Below are 23,346 nucleotides of genomic sequence, written 5' to 3'. Positions count from 1 at the left end.
TTTGATTTATGCCTAATAAATGGGGATAGCACTGCGTGCATCATAAGTTATGGATTCAGTCAAAAGTCATTGTGTGTGATAAAGGAGGCTAGTGCTTTCTTATATAAGAGACTTAGGCATTGGCATGGTGGCTTGGGAATAATGAGCTGGATTCAACTTAAACCTGGGGAAATTCAAGCCAGCTTAGTCTGGTAGTGTGTTGTGTTATAGCTTGGAGTATTGGAATGACTTCTCTGTCTGTGACACTGTAGACAGGAGCGCAAAATATTTGGAGCTGTAAGATCAAGAGAGAGCACGAGAGCAAGCCTGGTTGTGGCTATCGTGGGAGGAGGGATGCCTTGATTCTAACCCCTGCTTCCAGGCTGTGCATTCATTTTGCATTAAACGGTCATTGGATAATATCCTGGGAAGCTTACCATCAAACTTACTAGCTTGATAGATGATCCCAGTAACTTTCATCAGCCCTCTGCCACCTGCAGAAGTGGTGGGAACTGACTGTAGCCTGGAGGATTTTTTGATGAGTGGGAAAGCTTTTAAAGTAAGGTAGGAATATAAAACTGTCCTCATTGCTTGGGAGACTAATTAGTCTGGCTATAAGCAGGTATAAATGACTTGGCATAAGCGGTCATGAATTCTTAAGTAATCACGGGTTTCAAAATCTTTTAACCTAGAGGGATTTCTTTTGCCAACTTTAATCTTTGAAGAGTATACCAGGAAAGTAAATGAAACCTCTAAAATAATTTCAGAATGCTTTTTTTTTCCAAGTTCATAGTTTTATAGTAGGACAACCTTCAGCATGGGAATAGCTAAATCATACTGTATATGTATAGCTGTACGAGAGGCTTATAGTGCTTTGTTAATGCATTTTCTAGAAAATGTGAAGTCTTTGTTCTGTGTGAGTCTTCTTGCACTGGCAGCACTATTAAAGATTTCAACCCACAGCAGATACACAACATCTGCTTTAGAGGGGCAAACAAGTAAAAGCAGTCAATTGGGTGGGATGGAGATAGTTTTAGAGAACACTTCTGAGTAGTAAACTGTAACAGCAGCTCTTTAAATTAACTAGTATATCTGCATTAGAAGTTTAGAAGTGTTTGTAGAGAGTTTCATTTAGCCAGATGGTATCAAGGCAAAACTTTAAAAACCTGTAACACTATTGACTGTCAGGCTGTAGTAAATTGTACCTATTTATTTTCACCAGGCTACTGTAAGTAGCAGCTAAGAGAGGCAGTTCTGCTTTAGAAATACTGTACAAGCTTATTCTCAGTTTAATCTTTATGTCTATGTTTGATGTTAAGCACTGTTTTCAGATGCAAACTGTGATTAACTTGTGGGAATTCTGAATGTACCATTCACCTCTAGTGAATTCTTTCCATCTGTCTTTTTGTTTTGTTAAGAAATACCAATTTCTGAATTCTTGTTGATCTAATTTTTTTTTGTCCCCACACCCCCCCCGCCCCCCCAAAAAAGCTGAGTACTGAGTCTGGCTGGGGTGGAGTTAAGACCAGTACACTAAACCAGTATAATTTAGTGATTTTTTTTTTAACAAAATGAAATACAATTTCAAAAGCAGCTTATTAGACTTGCAATACATATTTCCAGCATGGAAAAATGGTAATCTTCAGCTTTTCTAGGCTTAATTCTTCCATCCAGTCTTCATATAGCACTAACACACAAAATATCGTAAAACACATTACTTATGACTTGTTAATGTAATTGAAAGGAATGCTTGGCTGAATCTTGCTTTCTGTTATGCTGTTACTTGACACTCATCAGAATTGAAGTGGATCACTGCTTTCGTGGGCCTCTTGCCTGGGTGGCTTTTTCTTCTTGTCATCAGATTTCATGTAACTTTACAGTGTGTGCTAGTGAGGGCTTTTTCATAGTATAGTTATGAGGATTATAATTTTGTGTGCAGGCATTACCTTCCCCCCTCCCCCCCCAAGTTTTAGCTGCTGGTAAAGCTCTTAAAGGGCCACTGGTTATCAAAATGACACAGCTTTAATTCTGGGTCTAATACATTTTAAAAGTAAAGAAATGTCAGATTGTGCAGAAGATGGTTTTTTTTATTCCTTTGTGTCTCACTTGAACATTTCCTAGTAACTAGTTGTTCCTAGAAAAAGTGGGTTGGTGATTTAAAAACAAAACAAAACAAAAACAAAAAAACCCCCAAACATGACAAAAGTAGTGTCCCTGTTCATAGATCTCAGGTTTTTTACCAGTTTCATATAAACAGGAACACTATTTATGTAAGTTCTAAGGCAACTGTGCTTTTTTCCCCTTTTTTTTTCCAGTAAGCATTTTGTCAGCAGTACCAGTCAAACTTAGACAAAATCTTGGTTTACAATCAAAGTTAAAAGATTCAGGTTTGTTAGCTCCAAGGCTGTGATATATCTTCTTTTAAGGTTCAGCCGCTAGAGGGGGTCTAAACCTGTCCTCTGTATAAATAAGGCTTATACTAGCTGGCAAAACACATCTTCAGGTATACATGATTGCTGGAATGTTGTGGAAACATACTTTCTAAAGGTGTCTAGTTTCATAATCTTTTTTTCTTTTTAAAGTGAGGCTGTTTTTTAAGGGTATTTTTTCAGAAATATTTATATAGTTTAACCATTTGAGTAACTCTTCTTTGCAGGTGATCTTGTGAATTAGCATACCATCAATGATGGCAGAACATCCACCATTACTGGATACCACTTCGATTATAAGTAGTGAAATCCCTCTTCTAACTTCCCCTATTGTTAGTGGGGATGGAGCACAACAGGTAAGGAAACTTCAATATCTTTTTTTTTTCCTTCTTCCAACAGCATCATTGACATATTGACACTGTAAAAGATAGTAAGCCTTCATCTGGAATATTTCTGTGCACCTTTGGTCATGCATGTGTGTTAGAGATTGAGGTGAAGGTAGAACTGGTGCAGAGAAGAGATTTGTAAGGAGTATAAAGCAGAAAACCTGTCTTGTGAAAGAACATCTTCATAGAAGGATGGGACCAAACAGCTGCTAAGCTGTCTAGCCATCCTTGAGTCTTCATTTGGAAACTATATATTTACATTATCATGTGACCTTGTTAAGGTTAATAAACCTTCCCTTATGCTAGAGCTTACTAGCTCAAGCATAACATGCTAACAACTCTATGGCCTCTAGACTGACCCTTGCTTACAACTGGGTATCTTGAATGGTGGGACTTGCTTTTGTATGTTAGTGTCTGCCTGGATACTTCAAATTTTTGTTTGTTTGTTTTTTTGACAAAACCAGTCACGGTGATAGAAAAACTTACGCTTATGGCTTCGGAACACTTGAGAAAGGTCAGCTCCAGTGAGGAACAAGTGTTGGCAAAAATGTATGCATTCGCCATATTTTTAACCTAGGAAGAATATTTTAAGCCCCAGATAAGCACAGTTCTGGAGCAGCTTCCAATGGGAAAAAAGGAGTGAAAAATTAAGTGAAGTGGTTTGAAGTACCTGAATGGATTGAGAGATCACTGCCTGTGATAGCAAGAGACTGGACTTGATAATCTACGGAAGTCCCTTATAGTCTGCCAATCCCATGCTTGATCTTTATGCAGAAGAAATAATTATTTATCATAAAGAGGGATTAATTTGTAGGGTAAAAACCACAGAAAAGAGCTTTAAAATGAGACTGGAGAATGGATTGCAACAGTTCATGAGGTAAGATTTGGGCTGCAGTGAGATCTTCACAATGTAGGGGAAGCTTAAATACAGAGAAAGAGCTGATAAATCTTTTTTAATGAATGCATGGAGAGAACATTCCAGTAAAAGGGAAAAAACAATATCCAAACTTGCGTTCTCTTCCAAATACTGACATTTAGAAGTAGTAATCTGTAACATGCAAGAGGAGAACTGTTATTATTTCCTTGCATGTTCTGCTTTGAAAAGTTCAATTTTAAGCCTTGCAAACAAAAAAGAATAAAGCATGCCTACGCAAAGTTAAACATACCACCACCATTTCTTTTCTTTACTCAATTGTGAATATTCTTTCTTTTTACTATTGTTTAAAAATTCTTATAGAACCCTTGAGGTTGGAAGGGACCTCTGGAGATGATGCAGTCGAGCTTTCCCCCACTCAAAGCAGGGTCAACTAGAGCAGGTCACCCAGGACCATGTCCAGTTCACTTTTGTGTATTTCCAAGGATAAGGGACTCCACAGCCTCCCTGGCAGTCTGTTCCCCGATATTCAACCCACCTTCACAGTGAAATACTTCCTTACATATTAGTGGAATTCCTGTATCTCAATTTGTGCCCATGGCCTTTTGTCCTTCCACTGGGCACCGCTGAGAAGAGTCTGGCTTGGTTTTGTTTATTCCCCCCACCTTCAGGTATGCATGCACACTGATAATAAGATCTGCCCTGGTACATCTTTTCTCTAGGCTGAACGGTCCCAGCACTCTCAGCCTCTCCTCACATGTCAGATGCTCCAGTCCCTTCATCAACTTTGTGGCCCTTTGCTGGACTCTCTCCAGCATGCCAATGTCCTTCTTGTACTGGCAAGCCCAGGAATGGACCCAGATATCCAGATGTCTCACCAGTGGAAAGATCACCTCCCTTGACCTGCTGACAATGCTCTTCCTAATGCAACTCAGGATGCTGTTGGCCTTTTTTGACTCGAGGGTGCCTTGCTGACTCACATCAACTTGTTGTCTGCCATTCCTTTTCTGAAAAGCTACTTTCCAGCCAGTCAGCCCTCAGTGTGTACTGCTGCATGTCATTATTCTTCCTCAGGTACAGGACTTTGCATTTCCCTGTGTTGAACTTCATGAGATTCCTGCGGGCCCGTTTCTTCTGCTTGTCAGGGTCCTTCTGGATGGCAGTGCAGCCTCCTAGTGCATCAACCACTCCTCCTATGTTTACTATCTTCTTTAAAGACCTGGATGACGGGGCAGAGTGCACCATCAAACCACTCCTCCCAACTTTGTATCACTTGCAAACTTGTTGATGGTGCACTCTGCCCCGTCATCCAGGTCTTTAAAGAAGATAGTAAACATTATCTGCCCCAGTATCAACCACTGAGGTAGATGACTAGTGAATGGCCTCCTGCTGGACTTTGCACTGCTGATCACAACCCTTTGAGACTGGCAGTTCAGCCAGTTTTCAGTCCACCTCAGTGCCTATGTTCAGTCTGTACTTCATCAGTTTCTATGTGAGGTTGTTAGGTGAGACAGTGTCAAAAGCCTTGCTAAAGTCATGATAAACAGTATCTACTGCTCTCCCCTCATTCACCAAGCTAGTAACTTCATTGTAGAAGGCCATACAGGTTTGTCAGGTGTGATTTCCCCCTTGAGAATCCATACTGACTGCTCCCAATCACCTTTTTATCTTTGTGTTTGGAAATGGCTTCTAGGAAGATTTGCTCACGTATCTTCTCAGAGCTGAAGGTGATGTTGATTGGCCTGTAGCTCCCTGGATCCTCCTCCTTGCCCTTTTTTGAAGATTGCAGTGACATTTGCTTTCTTCCAGGCCTTGGGAACCTCCCCTAATCACCATGACCTTTCAAAGATAGTTGAGACTGAGTTACTTGTTCTGCCTTCCCCAAAAATAAGACTATCAAGCTGTGCTGTCAAGCTTACTTTGTAATGGTGCAAAATTTTGAGTCGGATACAAGCTTAAATGTTTTTTTGGGGATACTTTTTCATTAAAATGTTGTCTCTTTTTTTTCTGCCAAGCAAGATTAAAACTGGAAAACAAGCAAAGAACTTCTTCAAAGAAATGAATTTGTGGGGGTTTCTGTCAATCTTCTTAAGGGAAAAAACATCATATATGCTGTTGGTGTCCTTGTTTATTTAAAAAAAATAAAGCTGCTCATTAAGAGTACTGTCTAAAGTGAAACTGATAGTAGTAGAGTTTATTTGAAAAAAGAAAAAAGTCTTCAGAAAGTATTGGGCAGATTCTGAGTCATCAGTAAAGTCAGTTTCTTTCTTCATTTCATGATAAACAGCAGTTATACCACAATGTTGTCTACTGTTCTGTGTTCCACAATGTCTAGTGAAAGTTGTGACTTTCGTTTTCTGTCCTTCCTTCGCATCTGATACATGACTCATGAAGAATCTACAAATGCATTTGTTTGGTGGCAGGAAAGTTCATTAGAAACCCTTTTTGCATCTGGTGATTTAAAAGCCATCACTAAGTAGAAAATACTTTGTATATCTGAAATATGGGAAATCCAGAATTACAGGTACTGTTTACTCTGTCAAGGTTGCCCAGTTAAGACTTAAGCCACAGAAAGGTCAGGCAGGCCATTATTTATTTAAAGGGTCTTAAAATTATTTGTTATGTTTGTTTTATATGGTACACTAATGAAAGTGGTATATACTTTCAAATGAAGTGTGATGTATTGAAGTGCAACACATCGTAATTCTGAGTCTTTTTCATTTTTTTTTTAAAAAATATTTTAACCAGAATATTAATTGTATTCCTTTTTTTTTCTCTTGTAACTTTGAAGCTTGAGAAGTGTGAAGACTTTTGCCTTCGTGATGGAATTGCTAATTTTTCTGAAAGTCTCCTATTTGCTTAGCTACAGTACACACATTCTGTAGGGGTTACTTCCTTAAAATACGAAAACTACTTCTCCAGTTTCTTTTGTAACAGCATCATGGTGTTGGATTGCATAATCTATAATGTAATCTGTAGTGCTGACAGAACTTAATTGTGTTCCCACAATCAAAATTCAGAGCTGTTTTGTCCATGTAAATAAATGTATATGGTCTTCTGTCTTCATAGTGTGTAGGTTGGACTGTAGCTATTCTAATTAGTTCTAGCCAGTCCTGACTGAAAAAGGTACTGAAAATCTACTAGAAAACTCTTTATTTAAATATTTTGTTTATATTTTGGTATTTCCTATGTTAGACTAGTTAACCGTATCCTAGAACTTGCAAGTTTTTGTTCAGTTGTGAAACATCTGAGGATTTTTTTAATCAATTCCCCTCTCCTTGCATCTTACCAGAATTAACTGTGATAATTACTGTGATTTAAGTTGTATATACTGTGTAACTGAGTTACCAAATGGATATAGACCATTCAGTACTCTTCTAGAACAGCTCATATCTCCAAGATCATCTATTTCAAATACTTGAAGTTCTGCTAGCAGTTTAAGTGTGAAATAGCAGTACAAATATTTGAACATGTTAAGATGAAAGGTCATATGCTTCAAATAGTGGAAGTGTCTGATCAGGTTAAAGCTGTAACTTTCCACCATGTTTTAAAACAAAACAATCCACAAAGTTAGAGGAACGCACGTGTTCAGGCAGAAAACACGGGGAGCTTAAACCGTGTGGATGTTCATATGCTACTCAGTGCTGCCGTGGGAGACTGCCTTGTTCTGTGTCCCACAGAACAAGGGACTACTGTTAATTTTGTAGGACAAAACCGGGGAAAAGGAAAAGCAAAGACCAAGCCCGGTAGCTCCTCGCTCTCTATTAAGCACAGAAATACTGCTTTTGCACCTTCTCATCACTGTGTTCAATGTGAGTGGGTAATGTTCTCCTTACATCTTGGTGATGAGTAAGGTTGTGGATGAAGTATGGGGAGCATCCGTAGGAGTTGATAGAAACCAAGTGACACTGAAAAAACATGGTATGAGGACAGAAGTGCTTGAGGGTTTTTCATGCAGTGAGGCTTTACTGATTATTGCTGAGGCCGGACAGGAAGGATGTGTTTGATTATGTGAGTCCTGATTTGGTGAGGGGAGGTAAATTCATGATTGAGAGGAAAATGAGGAGGCAAGAGTTCAAACTGCTTTCTTTAACAGACACTTTGTTTTCCTGATATTGGGCTGATGTTAAATTGTTTTGGAAAGTGTCTACAGCACCTAGTGCTATTCCAAGACAAATCAGTAAATTGCCAACACAAGTTTGCAGCAACATTGGAGTTCTGGACCCTCTCTGCACCTTCCCGCTAAAGCTAACAGTTGCGGAGTGAGACATCTCTATATAACCTTGGTGTCCTTTATTACCAAAAAGATAGATAGCACTCTCAAAGTAGCCCAATACCTGTTAACAGTTTCCTTTTCTTTGGGGAATGGGGGACACAGTGTTTGACCTTCAGTCAGCTTTATTTCTCAGCAAGGTATAGTGATAAAGTAGTACTTCTAGCTTGGGAAGCTGGTTGCTTATCCTCCAAACTTTATTCAGAAGTTTAGATGCTTAGTGTGATTTCCAAAAATCCAGCTGTGTGTGTATGTATGTAATATGTGTCTGTGTGTGTATGTAATATGTTGTGTGTATATATATACTGTGTGTGAGTTTAAATGCAAATTCTTTGAATTGAAATAGATATTTAGCATCAAATCTACAAGTTAGTATTTCTAAAACGAATTTCTTCTTCTTTAAATATTAAACCTTCTAATCTTCAAGTTATTATTAACCTGTTATCATAGGAGGAAGTCTTCAGTCAGCAGAGTAATAGATGGCTATAAAAACAAACTAAATAATTCTGAGAATCCCCTTTTTTGGCTTTCAAATTGTTTACATACGTGGAGTCACAACAGAAATATAATGGTGAAGATGTAAACTGGATTACTAAATGATTTTCCTCAGTTTTAGTTCTGACACTTCTGTTTCTGAAAAGCATATGGTACATTATCAAGTTCCAGCTTGCTTTTTTTTTGCCTTGCTGCTGAAAATCAAGCCTAGAACTGCGTATGTTTCATGATCTTTTCCTTTACAAGAAAAAAAAAATCCATGTTAGAAGTTGTTTAACAGCATATACTGTTATAACTGTTCTCAGTGCTTTCCATATTGTGCTGTTTTCCCTTCCTGTATCTGTGTTTTGAAGAGTACAGAGTACATGCATGGCTGCTTTTGTCTTTTTTTGGTTGGGGTTTTTTTTGTTGTTTTGTTTTTGTTTTTTTTAATTCCCCTTTGGCTCTATTGAATTAGCAGATATGTCTAACTTTTCCTTTCAGAGATTCATTAAAGTTTGTTTTAGTTGACAATTATTCTTCCACCCTTCAGTGACTTCATAGCATTGAAGCGCACCAGAACTGTGTTCATTGGAACCATTGGAATTCTTGTGCGTGTAATGCTGCAGCGCCAGCTTACGGAAGCCGATTATCAAGCTGTGTTTTTTCCAGGATTGATTAGTACTTTTGTGTAGCAACCATCACTGGAAAAATACATAATCAAACTTATATGAGACATTCTGTATACAAAAAATCTTTTCCATAAAAGTTTTGAACTGGTTGATGGCTATGATTCCTAAAAGTAACACCACAAAAAAAAAAAGCTATGAGGATGTGAGTTTTGATGCCTCAAGGTTATTAGATCCTTTCTGTATCTGAGTTAATCATATTTTTTTGGTCAGGAAGAGTGAAGTTTTGTCTTAGTTAAGTGTAAATATTTTTTTTTTGCCTTTGAGATCAGAATTTTCTTATGTATTTAAAATGTATCCTTGATTGCAAATGCATTGAAAACTTGCTTTAAATTTCCTAGAAGCAGCCATCCTTCACCTATTCTTTGGTGTATAGTTATATATAAATACTATGCTGCTTTTGGTTAGCAGAAAGCAGCATCGGATTTATTGCACAATTTGTACTAGCATCCAAATATATTTATTTTAATATCCACTATCTGAAAATAAATGTAGAAACGAGAGTGAGGGCTGTGTAGTTCATAGCCTTTCCTACTTGTATTCAGTATGAAAATTCATGGAATGAAGTATCCTCATAAACCTTCTCTGAGTAATCCTCCTCTTTCTCTCTAAAATGTCTGTTTTCATTTGTGTGATATGAATCCTAGATTAATTTTGGTATGGATGCAGTAGATTCCTCCCAAGATACTTAAGGCAAGATTTCCCCTGTTGAATGAATCTCTTCAGAAACTGACATTTGGGAGAATTGGATGACGTGAAAATCAGATTTAAAGTCAGTTAGTCACTGTAGGTTGCTAACATCAGGAGAAATAAGCATGTCTGAAGATGGTATCTTTCATGTTTTAGGAAGGTGACTAAAAAAGCTGTACTTTTTTTTAATGAGGTGATGAGGTGCAAGTTCAATGCTTATAGCTCCAGGCAGGTAGCCCAGTTCCTCTCTGCAGTCTGTTGCAAGTGGGTCCAGTTCTTGAATCTGCGTGCTCCTATATCAGTAAGGTTTGGAAGGGTACAGTTATGTCCAAGCAGTGTCCTGGACTGAGGCATGTTCCTTGGTTCCCTTCTCTCCCCTTCTTTGTGCCATGGGACACTTAACACTGAGTAAGCTAGGACCTGAATGCCAGAGTCCAAGACCTACGAAGTCATCCTTATTGCTTACGTACATTTCCTCAGAAGACAGCTATTGTAAGCTCTGTAACTGCTTTGCAAAGCCATATTTTTAACTACAGAAACTGCACTCTTAAAATATGCGAGAATTACACACTTTGCAAACAAGTAATCTGAAGTACATCCCCTGCTAGCTGAAGCCTGTTTTCTCCCCCCCTCCCCCTGCCCCGTGATTAAGAGGTTTCTTTATTTACAACTGGGCAAAGTCCATTTAACCCTCTGCGTATTACAGAATTACATACTTTATAGAGCGGCCAGAATTACATTCTTCAGGAAGAGATAGATTCAGGTTTATACACCGTAGCAAAAATGGCTCTTGGCTCTAATTTTTCTCCCTTTCTTTTTGGAAGTAGAGGAGAAAATATATGGGAAAGGATTGAGGTTGTAGAGATTTCTCCCACCAAGCCCTTGGTCCAGTACTGTCTGAGCCTTCCCAACCTGATCAAATTGAGGATGTAGCCTTTAATTTCTCTTCCAGGTCAGGTTCGTGTTGTCACACAGTGTTTTGATATACAGTGATACCCAGTTTTGCGCAAAGCTGGGTGTATAGGGAACTTTATCAGGGGGAAAAAGGCTACTTTAGAAGTGCTATTGAAACTGCTAGCCTTCTAACTTTTTTTTTAATGATGCGTTATTTTGATTAACTAGAGAATACAGTTCTTCCTTTGGCACTTTCTTCTGTGCTCTATTTAAGGTAGAAATGTTAACGACACATTCATCAGTCTTAAATATTATGGGACTTTAAACTTGCTATATCACCAAACAGGAATCTGAGCTGTCAGAAGCAGTGTTGGGAAATACAAAATTCTCTTCTAGTCCATATACTTTCTAAACCAATGGCTTATGTTTCTTAAATCTTATAAACTCTTCAGAAACGGAATGTCTAAATTCAGTTTCAGCTTGCTTATTTATATTTTTCTCTTAATTGTTACAATTGCATTGCAGGAGGGGATTGTTTTTAAAGGATATTCATTACAAATTTTGATTTGAGTTGTTGTTCAGCAGAGTTCTTTAAAAAAGGCGGGAGAAGAAGGTACCACCTTCTATCACTTCAGCCCTTGAAACAACTATATAAATTATAGAATACTGTACAGCCAGTGAGCTCAGCTGCTGCCTGCTTGGTGAAGACCTCCACCAGTAACCTGCTGTTCATGGCACTTACTGGTTGTAGGGGAGAGAAATAGCGTCTATCCTGCTTGCTGGGTCCTCTTTTTGTACTTCAGAAGGGTGAAGGAAGTCAGGACAGGGGCTAAAAGGGCTCTGCCTCAGCCTACAGAGGGGGAATCAATTGTAGCTTTATGACCTTTCTGAAATAATGTATTCAGCTGTTAGGCCAAAGGTTGATCATGACTGGTTTATAACGTTGGATATTGTTTCTCAGTGAATGCCTAACTGGTTGCACACACTTTCAGACATGTCCAGATATTACTGACAAAGAAATTCTTTTAAGAAAAGTGCCATTGACTTGCATCATCATTAGCAAATCTGTTAACTGTCCACCTCACTTTGTTCATCTTGGCTAGCTTTCATAATTTTTGTAACATTCCTTTTTTTTTATTTATTTATCAGTAGGTATTATATGGAAGGAAAATACAGGCAAAACTCTCTAACAGTGGCACAACTGTTCAGCTTGTTTCAAATGTGTGCTAACCAGCAAACTAATTCTTCTCCTTAGCATTAAGATCTTCACAACAGATTCAGAGAGACTGGGGGTAGGTGGTCTTTGGAAGTATTTTTTTTGCATAGGGAAACACCAAATAGTACCTATTCGACATACACTTTGTGGCAAGCACTGGTACAGCCTGCAGGGAAAGCGTGGGAATTGCAAAGTACATACAGTTGAAGTACAGCTGAGAAGTGTCTTCAATTTTGATGCTCAATTGAAATAATTGTAAGGGTGTCTTGATACCACAAGTGTTGTGAAGAAGACAGGATTATTACAGGAAGAGAAGATTATGTTTTTTTACTTATTTTAAATACAATATCTAAAAAACCTGTTGCAAATCAGATCAAAAATCTTCAGAGTGCCTGGCTTTCTTTGAACAATGCCACATGTAGCACTTTACAGCACTTTTAGATTTTTTTTTTTATTTTTTATTTTTTTTTAGAAATGAAGTTTTTGATTCTCTGAGCATTTAGTAGCATCTTAAGCAGCTGCGGGTTTGGGGTTTTTTAATTGTAATTTTCACTTCAGACAATCTTTGTTAAATTACTTAGTTTTCCAAAATTAAATTTGCAGTCTTCTACTTTTCAGTGTATCTAGATACAACTTAAATGAAAGTTTACTCCCTGATTCTGTTTTGGACGGTTGCCAATATGCAGACTGATCAGGGAAAGTGCCTAGTGAGGGCACTAGCCCCTGCAAAGTATTAGCTGAAAGCTTAGCCGTTGCTACCACTTTACTGTGCAGTATGAGCTCTGTCCCTCATGCAGTTCTGCTTAGCGTTGTAAAGCTGAAGTCCTGTGGACCTCAAACAAGTCATCATGAAATGAGAATAATCTGGTTGAAGTCTTCCAGTTTTTATTTATAGAGGTTGATGTGTCTAACCACTGGCCAGGTCCAGATGCCTCAGAAAATTCCAGAGTTCAGTGACTGCCCCAACACTGCTTCCTTCTAATTCCCTGTAAACAAGGATGATCTTAAAACTTTGAAGCACAAATGCTTGTCTGTTGCATGATCCAGATTCTTTGAAACACTTGTTACCCGTATGTTTATACTTTTACTGATTTAAAGATATAATAGTGGGATTATTTAAGTAGCAAATTTTCTATGCACTGTCTGCTAACCACAGACTGTGTCAATGCTAATGAAACAGATTGGGTTTGCTGTAAATGACACAAATAAAACTTTGCTTAGCCAGGCTGTGAGAACTGAGAATGCAAAAGAGAAGAGACAAAGCAGAAACAAGTAGATCAAAAATGTAAGTATTTCTCAGTAATAAAATTTCCCAATAATAAAGAATGAGACACACACTTATGGAACATACACTGATTGGCACTGTTATATGTGGACACTAACAAGTCTTGAACATTTATCAGTGACATTGGATGCAGATTTTAACACTTATCTCTTACTTTCTCCCCCCTCTTCCCCCCCCCCCCCCCCCCCCCCGTGATCAGCTTTCTGCTGATCATCTTTTATGTGAAGAGAAGGGGGGGGAACATGAGTACAGTAAGAATTTAAAAAAACTTTTTGTAAATAAAATCAATTTATCTGCTAGAATTAAAAAAAAAAAACAGCACCAGTTCTCAGATCTTTCCAACCTGCTTTTCTACAAAAAGCAGTGAAAGCTTATTGAAATCTATAGTTTTTGAATGTCAGTGCCACTGAACAGTCTCATCTTTCCAACCTCCCTGTTTCCAGTTGCTTCTAGGGATATTTTGTTGTCTTAGTGCATTCAGTGGTGCTGACAGTATCTTGTAGCAGTGGTTAAAGATGAAGTGTTTGCTGATTTTTATTATCTGTCAGCTGCCTTTTAGAAAAATGATGCAGAGTTGCTTGCTCTCTCCTCTGAAAATATACATAGGTCTTAGGAGCATGTCACTGGAAAGATGGCTTCTTTCTCTCGCTTTCTTCAGGACACGCTGCTACTACTTGTCTAAGCTGAAATAGTTTGGATTGTGTTTGGTTTTTCAAAATCCCAAACATGTAAATTGTTACTGCAACAGATTATGTAACATTTACTTACTTATGTATGGATTTCCTCCCTAGTCCTGAAAACAAAGATTTGTTAATGGCCTTTACTACCCAGATCTTTTCTGTTCTTCATTAGGAAAGTGTTAACCTCCATATATGGAGCAGTTAGATCCCTCTAGATTATCAGTCAGTATTAGCAGATGCTAGGGTAGAGAATTGTGTAGTTGTGGGAAACATGTAAATTGGAATTTGGGCAAATAAATTTGGGGGAAAATAGAAGATTTTAGAACTTTAGTGTTAAGAGTGTTGCATTATGTTACTTGGACAAAGATCAATGTCTATAGGACACTTATAAATAACGATGAGAAGCCTGTTTTCTTCTGTCATTCATACTAAAACCCAGAAGATAATTTAAGGCAAAAAAGAAAATTCTAACATTACTTTTCCTTATAGATACCACAGAAATGTGTGCTTAGTCTGCTATGAATTGGTATGGTATTGTGCAGAGCTCAACCTAAAGTTTTCAGAATTCTTTATTGGTTACTAGCCGACATAAATAGGGAGGGAGGAAGTCTTTAGGAAGTATGAAAGAAGATGGAGATCAAAAAATCTTGCGAAAGATGACTTTAAGAAAGAATTAGTTGGAAGTAACATTCTTCACAACCATGAAATTCTTAAATTGTTTTAAATTGCAAAAGGCTTAAGACACTGTTTTAATTCAGCTTTCATTACTGATGTGTCAGCTGTTCCTATGTAATGATCTTATGCTCTCTGTAATACCTGTTACATAGATCTTTTGCATTTTTCCATTTAATCCGTTTTCTAAATATTACTGGGTTTGATTGTGGAAAAGAGTAGTTCGTAGCCTCATTAGCTTCGTTATGATCTGAACAGCAGATTTTGAACACACAATCAATTGAAAAATGACTTGTGCTGCGTTTGTAACTGACATCACCTTAGCTGGACCATAGATGTGATTCCATCTGGCAATTCCTGTGCTGCTAACGAATAACAACACTCAAGTCTTGCAGTGTTCTTTGATCAGTAGCTTTTAGGGACATACAAATGCTGTTGCACTAGTCCTAGAAACAGGGAAACTCTGGCAGAGGTGAGGTGACAAACCCACAAATCACAGCAAGTCCGTGTCGGAGCCGCAACAGAGTTAGCATCTTGAGCCTGTGTCCAGTTTTCCCTGTTCACTGGACCACACTCTGTGGAGCCAACCTAGATGTAATGATTTTCTTTGTAACGAAAGACTGTACATAGATGGGAAAAACAGCCACTTTGAAAACTAAAAAGTAAATATTTTCAATAATAAAATGATACTGGATTTGAATAACTGATACCTTGAGCCTAGAAAGCTTTTTGTTGGTAAAGAATTTCATGCCAATCAAATGTTAGGAATATGACTTGAAGTTAAAATAGCGGAAAGTTACTTTTTTGTTGTAAGTAGGCTGTAGGTTTGGGTCCTTTTACATAAGTGTGTATGTGTGTACACTTGCTTACTACCTTTGAAGACATTACTGTCCCAGTAACTTTTTAATTTTTTTTTATATCTCAAGCAACATTTAATCAGTAATCCCATGTTGTTGCAAAGCAGTTTCATATATCTCATCTGTTTATGGGTTAGGACTTAAACCAGAGTGATGCATATGTGGAATTTGAAGTAATTTCTCACAAGAAGGGAAGGGATGCGTGTTTTGCCCTACGTAGCTGTCTTTCCACAGGTAGGGTATGCCAGTGGGCCCCTGCTATTGTTGGGATTAAAGACCGCAGATGTGAGATTGCCAGAAACTAATACTGGATGTTTTCAGTTCAGCTCTTTAGTGGACACTAATAGAGTGAAACCATCTCTGTCAGCCATCTGAAATGTCTTAAATATTAATATCTAATAAAAGATATTTCTGGTTATAGTATTATTTAGGGCAGACATGTATGTAAATTATAAAGCAGAATTGGGAAACATTTCTTTTCATGCCTCTTAATGTATCTAATAAATGCACAGTATAGAGTAACATAGTATTTAAGAGAAAGTGCAGTAGAATCCAGTTGATTATTTCTTTACTGTATCTTTTTATTCTCTTATAAAGTGTGGTGGTGGTTTTTGTTGGGTTTTTTTTCCCCCTCCCTCCTTTCTGGCTTATTTGCAAACTGAAGTCACGAGCTGCATCATAGATTCAAGTATATAGTCAGAAGTTGGTTCATTCCGAGCTAGTATATCCTATCTGGGAATCAGGAGGCTAAATTAAAAATGCAGTTATAAAATAGTATATATTTGGAAGCTTTGTTCTCTTAAACCCGAACCTTCTGTTGACTGACGTTAGATGATCCAGAAGCAGATGCTGCAGCAGCTATTTGTTGATTTAGTTGCTATGGTGACATGATACATTCGTGTACAGCAGGAAGCTCACTGTACGTTGGCTAATTTGATAGGAAGGAAGGCTTGAGGTAGGTATTGCTGACTATATTGTTAATTGATCCTACCTTTCACATCCTGCATCCGCATGCTTTGTGGATGCACAGCTATAGAGGAAGGTAAAGGGAGATACTCCAGCGTGGTGTTTAGGTTAAGGTGCTCAGTTAAGAGAAGGGGGAGGCAGTGCTCAACACATCACTGAAGATTACCTCAGTATTAAGTGAATGGAACAGATTGGAGCAGCCGGAGTGGTGACTGTTGAATCTCCTTCATCCTTTGTCACTGTGGTAGCACCAGTTGAATGAGAGAAATAAAAGGATGCGAGCAACAGTAAGTCAAAGTGCTAAGGCTTTTGAAATGGGTTACGAGATAAAGCATGTCAGTAATTAACATCTTGATTGGAGCTATTAGTGGAGAAAAATGTAATTGTTCTGAATATGTGCCCTAATGACAGAGCATAAATGTGGCTCTGCCTGGAAGTTGTGTTGTATTATATTCACCCTTTGCCAGAAATACACCCTTTTTTAATCTTGTTGCAGTCAGACTGTTAAAGATACAGCATACATCTTACAAAGGGCTTGGCTGTACCCCGCTCTTAACAGGTTTAGTTGAGCGTTTTAAAAATTTTTGAAGTCAGAATGACCAAAAGCATTAGCTATGGTGTTTTCCTAAATTTGTAAAATGTTCAAAAATGAATTTACCTTTGTCTTTTTGGCTAAAAATACTTACTGCTGAGCTAATTTCAGTTGCAGTATTTTTAGACAAACCACTACTCTCTATTTTTATGTTGATGTATATTACTAATGCATTTAGAAATATGATTTTAGTAAAGTCTTTCCATTATTTGTGATTTTTGCTGACAATCATTTGCTACTGACTCAGCATCTATAACCATATAATGCTAAATATAGATGTCTTCAGATTAATAAGAAACAAACCCCAAAAAAGCAACCCCAAGCCTGAAGCTCTAGTCTCTTTTTCCTAGTAAAACATCTCGGGGAAAAAACATCGTTTCTGCTAGTATAGAAATGGATTGTGATTTGATTCTCTTTAAATTACGGTTTCAGAGGTCCAGGGAAATGTTTTGGAACACTTTACCCTCTTGGTTTCTAGGAAGTTTGTTTGGAGAAAAAACCAAAACACCCTACAACCCCAGAAAACACACACATCCCCAAAACTACTCCAGAATGAGAGAAAAACAGAACTCTGCTTTTCAGTAGTACTGTTCGCTCCAGTGTGTAATCTTTCTTGTACAGAACAGTCTCCTACTACGTTATTTCATTTAAGTATGCTTTAACCACAGTTGCAATATAACATACTCTTATTTTTTCGTATTATATATGACTTTAGCAATCGATAAAATTAATGTAACGCATCCTAGCTTTTTCCCCCCGCTTTTTCCTTGTCTTCTTACGTCCCCACATTTTTCAGTATTTTAATATGTATGCCAGACCATGAATTGGCTTTGCTGCTAAAGGATTGCATTTATTTTTGTTATGATATATTTAGTGGTAGTTCTGTTAGCATTCTTGTTATGTATATTTAGAGGCTTTTAACTCGGTTGGAAAATTTGTCCCAGATTTCACTCATTCTGGAAAAATATGTAAATTCACAAAGCATAACTAACTTCTTTTAGAGGAAGATATCAAGTAACTCATTCAGTTCATCTCCCCTTCAGTGGGAGGTGGCTGGGAAGAGGTAAGGATTCCAAATATCCCTTTACACTGAAATTCAATCCGGTTCCTTTGGTTTTCTTGCCTTTGTGGCAAGCACTGTAGACAGTGCTAGCCTGTGGAGAGAACAGAGTGTCAGTTCTCAGGTGGGCTTATCCCACAACTTAACACATGACACAAAGTACATAATGTATTTTGGTTTCTTTAGCCTCGGTCAGGATTAAAAAAACTTAACCTTTTTCTTTTCCCCTTCAGAAGGCTGATAGTCCTTGATACTGAAGGATGTGTTTGAGAGCTAAGATATTTTGGAGAGGCAGAGAGAGCTTGAAGTCTATAGATTTTTCTTTAATGCAAATAGAAAACTTTCTCTCTCGTATCTCAGTATGTCTAAAATGATAGTTTCAGTCTTCCAGCTAAGACTTTGCTGGTTAGAAATAAACCCGTAGGTATTAGGAAAACTAAATATTTTTTAAATGATGTTGTATATTCAGTAGCTAATAACTTTTTCTACAGACAGAGAAGCTCTTAGGTATAAAAGCATTTATTTGGGCAATGCAGTTTGTTACCTGCTACAAAAGATTTGAAAATGTGTCTGTGAATACCAGACTTGTAAACAAAATTTTACTGCATCCGAATTTAATCTCTTGATGTTTGTGCTAGCTTAGAAGAGTTAGAAACTGTATTTCAGTCAGTCCTGTCCTTTAGAAATACAGGTATTGTTTGAACTGTGGCTTTAAAATGTATAATACTTAAATCATCCTTATGTGGTAAGGATTAAGCTAAACTCTCTTCTATAAACCTTATTCAAATCTGATCTGCAAAAATTTCCCCAAATTAGGTAGGTCTTCCTACCTTTATGAAGCAAGGAGGAGGAGGTTAGCAACTGTCTTAATTCTGGATTTGATTTCTTTTGTGCCTGTGTAAAAGATCATCTAGTGTGTGTCTAGACACAATCACTTTTTGTTTGGGTGGGGTTTTTTTACTTCAGACTAAATTTAAACTTCTAGAACCTAAACAATAAATTAAAAATACTGTCTCTGTATATATGATATATTAGCAATAATATTTTGCATATGTATTTTTTCAAATAAAATCTCTTTTGCCTTACAGATCCACTGCATATATGTATTTGATAGAAGTGGCAAAATATTTTTGACGCACTGTTTTTTGGCTGTCTGTATTGTCCACGTGTGTGTGTATTTGGGGAACCTTGTTCTTTAGCCTTTGAGTTTTATTCAGAGAGCTGCTTTTGCACATGTATAATGATGAGCAAAAGAAATAGGGACAGAAATAGTTTGAACTTCTAATTGTATTTACAGTTTCTGCTGTGGAAAGATGTTGCCTTAAAACAGTGAAGTAACATGCCTGTGGATTAGTCCTAAGCTTTTTTGTTTTCCTGCTCTGCCAGTCTTTCACCTCATCTAGGGCCTTTATCAGGATGAATCCAATTTTGGTACTGGTACTTCACAATAATGTCCATAGGTTTTAGTACTTCACAATAATGTCCATAGGTTTTAGTACTTCACAATAATGTCCATAGGTTTTATTTCGGTCTTGCTTACTAACCACCTGATGGAGAACAGTCATTAATTGTGCTAGCCTATTTATAGGTTGGGGGTTTTTCTGTGACTGAGAGCATTGGGAAAACTTTTCCCTGTAAATACGCATTTGTGATGCCACAAGTCTAATGCTGCCTTTCTTTCCCGTCAGCTAGCTGAAATTTTCTTGAAACCTGGCAATCTGCTAATACATCACTACTTCTGTTAGTAGGGTGGAAGTAGAAGTAGAGATGCTTGTGGAAGTGTGGATCTTACTGACAGAATGAGCGGTTGTTTGTAATTGTTGTTATTTCAGTGGAGTTAATGGGCTTTTTGGCCTTAATTAGCGTGCAAACGAACATATTCAAAGCAGGATTAGCTGGCTCTGTTTTAAATTCCATTCTTTCCCTCACTGTGCTCCAATGAAGAAATACCTTAACCTGCATATTTGTCTGGCACAAGCAAATTGTTAGGCTGCTTAAGAAACTATTCTGTATCCATAAAGACAAGGATTAGTAATATATAAATTAACTGTGTTTTGTATTGTTGCCATTGTGCCTTTAACAGACATTACAGTGATCACATTAGTGGAGTGAAATACCTCTAAGAATCTTATTTTGGCTTCTGCAGCCTCTGCTTCGTGCTGGTAAAAGTTACTTCTAGACCTTTCTGGAGATAAGTGTTGACATTTGGCCTTAAGTTTTCCCTTTTGAAGCAGCCCTCTGAGTCAAGGTGGCTGCAGCTTTGTCTTGCACAGATTTCCCTTCCACCTTTTGTTTTTTGTATTCTTAGTCTTATAACTTTTTTTTCTGACTCTAGCTTTTTTTATCAAATTAATTTCTTCAGCATTAGAAGTAAGCTAAAGACTTGAAAAAACATCCAACTCCTTTCCTGGTTCAGTCTGCAGAAACATCCTGTAGTTTCTCTTGCAGACAGTGAAGAGCTTACTTGAAGAGTAATAAGAAACATTGAGCACTCTCCTCTTTGAACATTCATACTGCCTTTGATTTTTTAGATGCAAAATCAGAATACTTTCTCATCCTATGCACGCTGATGTAATAAAGCTAAATCGTATATGAGATCTTCAGATGAAATTGTTGTTAAATTATCATTACATCTGTTGATAGTAGTATGTCCAAGTCAATGTTGCGTATCTCTGTAGGACGTGATCATACTAGTTAAGCTACAATAAAATTATATTTTAATTTGGATTTCTCTGAGGAGAAAAATAGTATAAAATAGTCTTACATGGAATTGTTGTATTCTAAGAGTGTATTTATCATATAAGACCAGCTCGAATTATGATTAAGGTGAAGAATAGATTTTCAAAGCTAACTAAGAGGGTATCCCTTAACTAGTCCTTCAAAAATGCAAAACATTGTAATGCTTCTTCAGGCTGCTGTCGGGCAGTGTTTATATATTAGTAATTTAAGTGTGCTCAGGAATGTTCCCAGAGACAGGCTAAGTGTTGTGGAACAAGTCTGTTCTAGTAAACTATCTTTTTCTCCAGAAAGGGTGTCTGTGTGCAGACTGCCTGTTAAGAGTAGTCTCCAGAATAGTTTCCAGTATTGTCTGGGAGAAGACTGCTCGTTGGCATCGGCCTGTGTTGTGCTCAGGACTGCTGTAACATTTTTCATCATTCCAGGTGATGTTCCCAAGCACTGCTTACTTTGCTAATACAGATGTGGTTTTAGGTACCACTGACGTGGTCAAGGGGATGAAGTAGTTCTCCTAGGAGAGATTAGAAACATTAGGACATCTCAGTTTGCAAAGACAGGGGACAAGGAGGGGGAAATTGCTAAGGCTTAAAAAATAATGAAGGAGGTGGATGAAATTTACTCAGAACGGTTATTCAGCAAATTCCATAGCACAGGAACTAGGGGCATTTAACTAGAAGAAGATTGTTTTAAAATGGCTAAAAGGTGAACTTCAGGAACTTGCTGTCATAGGAGGCTGTGGAGGCAATTAAAAGTGTAAGCAAACTCAAAGAGTTCAGGCAAACTCATGGACAGTGACAGAGATGGACTGCAGAAAGTGGCCTGGCTCACTTGCTCTCCCTAAATAGTGTCTTCGATTGATGTATTAGAGACAAAGTACTGGGCTAGATGGACTGCTGAGCTGGACTGCTGACCCAGACCATGAGGACATTTCTTATGTTCTTATTTGGCTTGAGTAGCTGCCTGAGTTTAAACAGCAATTGCAGGGAAAAGCTATTGAGATTTCTAATATGTGGCATGATTCAGTTTTTGTTAGGAAGCTGGTCTTTGCCAATCTGGGCTATGTATCTTGAACTGACAGTGGATGGGCAGTGAAGTAAATGTTTTAAAATCAGGAAAAAAGTCAAGTATTCCATGCTGAGAAGGGAGGTTAATGAATACTACTCCTTTTTGCAATGCCTTTCTATGTTTTTAGGATGGATTTTGCTTTTAATATTGTGCTAAGAAGAAACCTCTATTATCCATACCTATTTAATTAAACTACTACAAAGCTTAGTATGTTGTTCACTTGATCTGGGTTTATCTTCTAAAATGTCTTTTGTAGACTAAATTAAGTACCATTGAAAAGTATGAAATGTCACTGTTAAAACTCTGACAGTCTTTGACCACTGTGTTTCACGTATTTCAAACTTTAGTCATATGGGCTGGTAATTTTGTTTTATTTATGCAAGAATTGTTTTTAGGATAACTGTATAGATGCAGTCTTGTATTGCCAACTTGTATGCTATTCTCTGGAAAGAGATTCTGTGCTGGTTTTCATCAGGAACTGTATTGAGGTCATGTGGTTCATCATTAAATAACTTTTTAAAGGAAACAATTTATAGTCCTGATGGAAATTACACAAAAGTAGTTGTCCTAATACTCCCATTTCTTAATAGCAGTGCCTTAACGTATTTTGAACTTGAGACAAAAATATATTGAGTCAAGGTTGTGTTAGCATTGAGAAATTACACTTTTAAATTTTATTAGGTTCTGTTATAGTTGGTTATGCTTTAGAAGTGCTTGTAGGATTCTGGAGCCTGTATCAAGGCTTCAGTGTCTGAAGTTCTCATTATTTTATTAAGGTCGTGAAGTCCTTAATTGGTGTTTTGTTGATTTAGAAAGAGAAATGGCATTTGAAAAGTGGCTGTGTTAAACGTGCCTCCCACTGAGATTGACACATCACAAATGAGTTTTTTCAGATTATCATAATTATCTTAGAGGAGCAGGCAATGGAAATCTGGATAGAATAATGCATGTTAGCCTTTTGGATAGCAGAGCTTTAGACCCTGTGAGTAAAGCGACAGGATTTGTCACAAAAAGATTGATGTTTGGGAAGAGAGGCTGAGCCATCAGATTGTTCCAGAGCTTTTCACTTCGTTCCAGCCGATGTGAGTGTTTTGCCCAGAAGAGGAAGGAGATCGAGGTCTAGGATATTCAGTGTGAAAGATGAGGGCCTTGGTTTTCGTAAGTACTGATGTCAGGGTTCATGAAGTAGCATGTTGGACAATGAGATGTGCAAGCCTGCATAAAGCCACCTAGAATGAGATGAAAGAGCTATAAATACTAAGCAACCTGTAGATTTTATTTGCCTAACACGTGATGCTGTGAAAGATTCATGTTACCTTTTCCTTTAGAGAAATTTTCTTGCATCTTTGATTATGTGCAGCAGACTTCTATTAGATAAGAGGGGATCCCTGTGAGCGATTGTCTGTCTTTGGTAATATCTCTTCTGACCAGAAAGGTATCAGTCTCTGTGGGCATAGCTTTAATTTTTCTTATTTCAAATTGGATCTACTGATGTGGCGAGTAAGTGTTAAAAATGTCCTTCTCGAAGC

The 23,346-nt window shown here is 37.6% G+C and overlaps 1 protein-coding gene across 1 annotated transcript in view; it reads left to right on the top strand.

Moving 5' to 3' along the window:
- Window positions 1-2,635: 2,635 nt before the first annotated feature.
- FNDC3A (fibronectin type III domain containing 3A) overlaps window positions 2,636-23,346 on the top strand; it is a 109,596-nt gene continuing 88,885 nt past the window's right edge. Inside the window, exon 1 of the mRNA XM_009319956.1 lies at window positions 2,636-2,764. Within this exon, the coding sequence (XP_009318231.1) occupies window positions 2,663-2,764 (102 nt within the window). The 5' untranslated portion in view covers window positions 2,636-2,662. The remainder of the gene's footprint in view (window positions 2,765-23,346) is intronic.

This window comes from Pygoscelis adeliae, unplaced genomic scaffold, assembly GCF_000699105.1.
Source record: "Pygoscelis adeliae isolate BGI_AS28 unplaced genomic scaffold, ASM69910v1 Scaffold32, whole genome shotgun sequence".
NCBI lineage: Eukaryota > Metazoa > Chordata > Aves > Sphenisciformes > Spheniscidae > Pygoscelis > Pygoscelis adeliae.
This window is presented reverse-complemented; position numbering and strand designations above follow the sequence as displayed.